The sequence below is a fragment of the Solanum stenotomum genome, chromosome 2 (assembly GCF_019186545.1).
Source record: "Solanum stenotomum isolate F172 chromosome 2, ASM1918654v1, whole genome shotgun sequence".
Taxonomy (NCBI): Eukaryota; Viridiplantae; Streptophyta; class Magnoliopsida; order Solanales; family Solanaceae; genus Solanum; species Solanum stenotomum.
This window is the reverse complement of record NC_064283.1, coordinates 31,141,061-31,142,290: the sequence shown is the minus strand read 5'-3', so window position 1 is coordinate 31,142,290 and position 1,230 is coordinate 31,141,061. Positions and strand designations below refer to the sequence as shown.

Sequence of the window (1,230 nt, the reverse complement as noted above, 5' to 3'; positions counted from 1 at the left end):
AATCTAATGTTTTTCATTTTCAATACTTTTCTTCTTCAATGCAAAAAAAAGGAAAGAACATAAATTTCCAAAAAAGGAAAGAACATAAATTTCTTAAAAAGGAAAGAACATAAATTTCTAGGCTCCTAAAGTTATTTTAGAATACAGTTTCCTATATAAAGTTGTTGGTGTTAAGACCAAAAATCACAATTTCTTAGTGATAGTTTAGACAAGACAACAAGGATCAACAAGGGTCGTCAAAGGGTTGACATGGTGAAAATGAAGAATGCGAGGAACTTACAAGTTACGTTTTCTAAGTGTCGTGCTGGTCTGTTCAAAAAGGCTAGTGAACTTTGTACGCTATGTGGTGCTGAAGTTGTCATTGTGGTATTTTCCCTGGGCGATAAAGGAGTTTTCTCCTTTGGTCACCCTAGCGTGAACACGTTGGTGGAGAGGTTACTTGGGAGGAACCTCCCTCCACCAAATAAAGATGTCCGTAATCAACAAATTGTGGCTCGTAGAGAAGCTGGTATTCGTGAGCTCAATACCAAGCTCATGAACCTCAAGGGGGGTCTCCAGAAGGAGAAAAAATTTGGAGAATCCCTTCGACAAATTAGAAAGAGAGCTAATGGTCTATGGTGGGAATTTCCTATGGAAGAACTTAACTTATTCCAACTTCAACACTTGAACAAGGCATTGGAAATGCTAAAGCAAAAGGTTGAAAAAGAGGCACAAATGGTGAATAAAAATGCATTCCCATTTCAGACATTGTGAAGTGCCTGGACTCCTCCTAATTGTGCTAGCTAAAGTTCTTCATATGGACTCAATGTTGGTCAACCCTTTGCTAATAGGGTTAGTGGATCTACTTCTTCCATAGTTCCCAATTACTAGTTCAGTCGTCATTCCTAGTGCGCACGTTATGGAATTGTCAAAAATAAAATATTATGTAAAGTGTCTAGGTTCATTTGTCATTTTAGGTGTTATCATGAAATGTTCATGAGTTATGATTCAGTCGAAGTCAGTACTAATTGTTGTGTTCATCAGTTATGATTCAGTCGAACTTAGTAATTTTAATTTTAGATGTTATGTTCTTAGTCCATTGGCATATTGATTTTATCATTTGAATTGCATAACATATAATCTCTTCTTTATCAATATATATCAAGATATTACAAACTTGTAGAAAAAACGTGCTATGCATGTATTATCATATATCGCGCTAGATATATTTCTCCAATACTCTCGAGAATC

At 35.7% G+C, this 1,230-nt stretch overlaps 1 protein-coding gene across 1 annotated transcript; it reads left to right on the top strand.

Moving 5' to 3' along the window:
- Positions 1-249: 249 nt before the first annotated feature.
- Positions 250-753, top strand: LOC125857017 (agamous-like MADS-box protein AGL62). Its single transcript, XM_049536684.1, has one exon. The coding sequence runs from the start codon at positions 250-252 to the stop codon at positions 751-753; it is 504 nt and encodes a 167-aa protein (XP_049392641.1).
- The last annotated feature ends 477 nt before the right edge of the window (positions 754-1,230 follow it).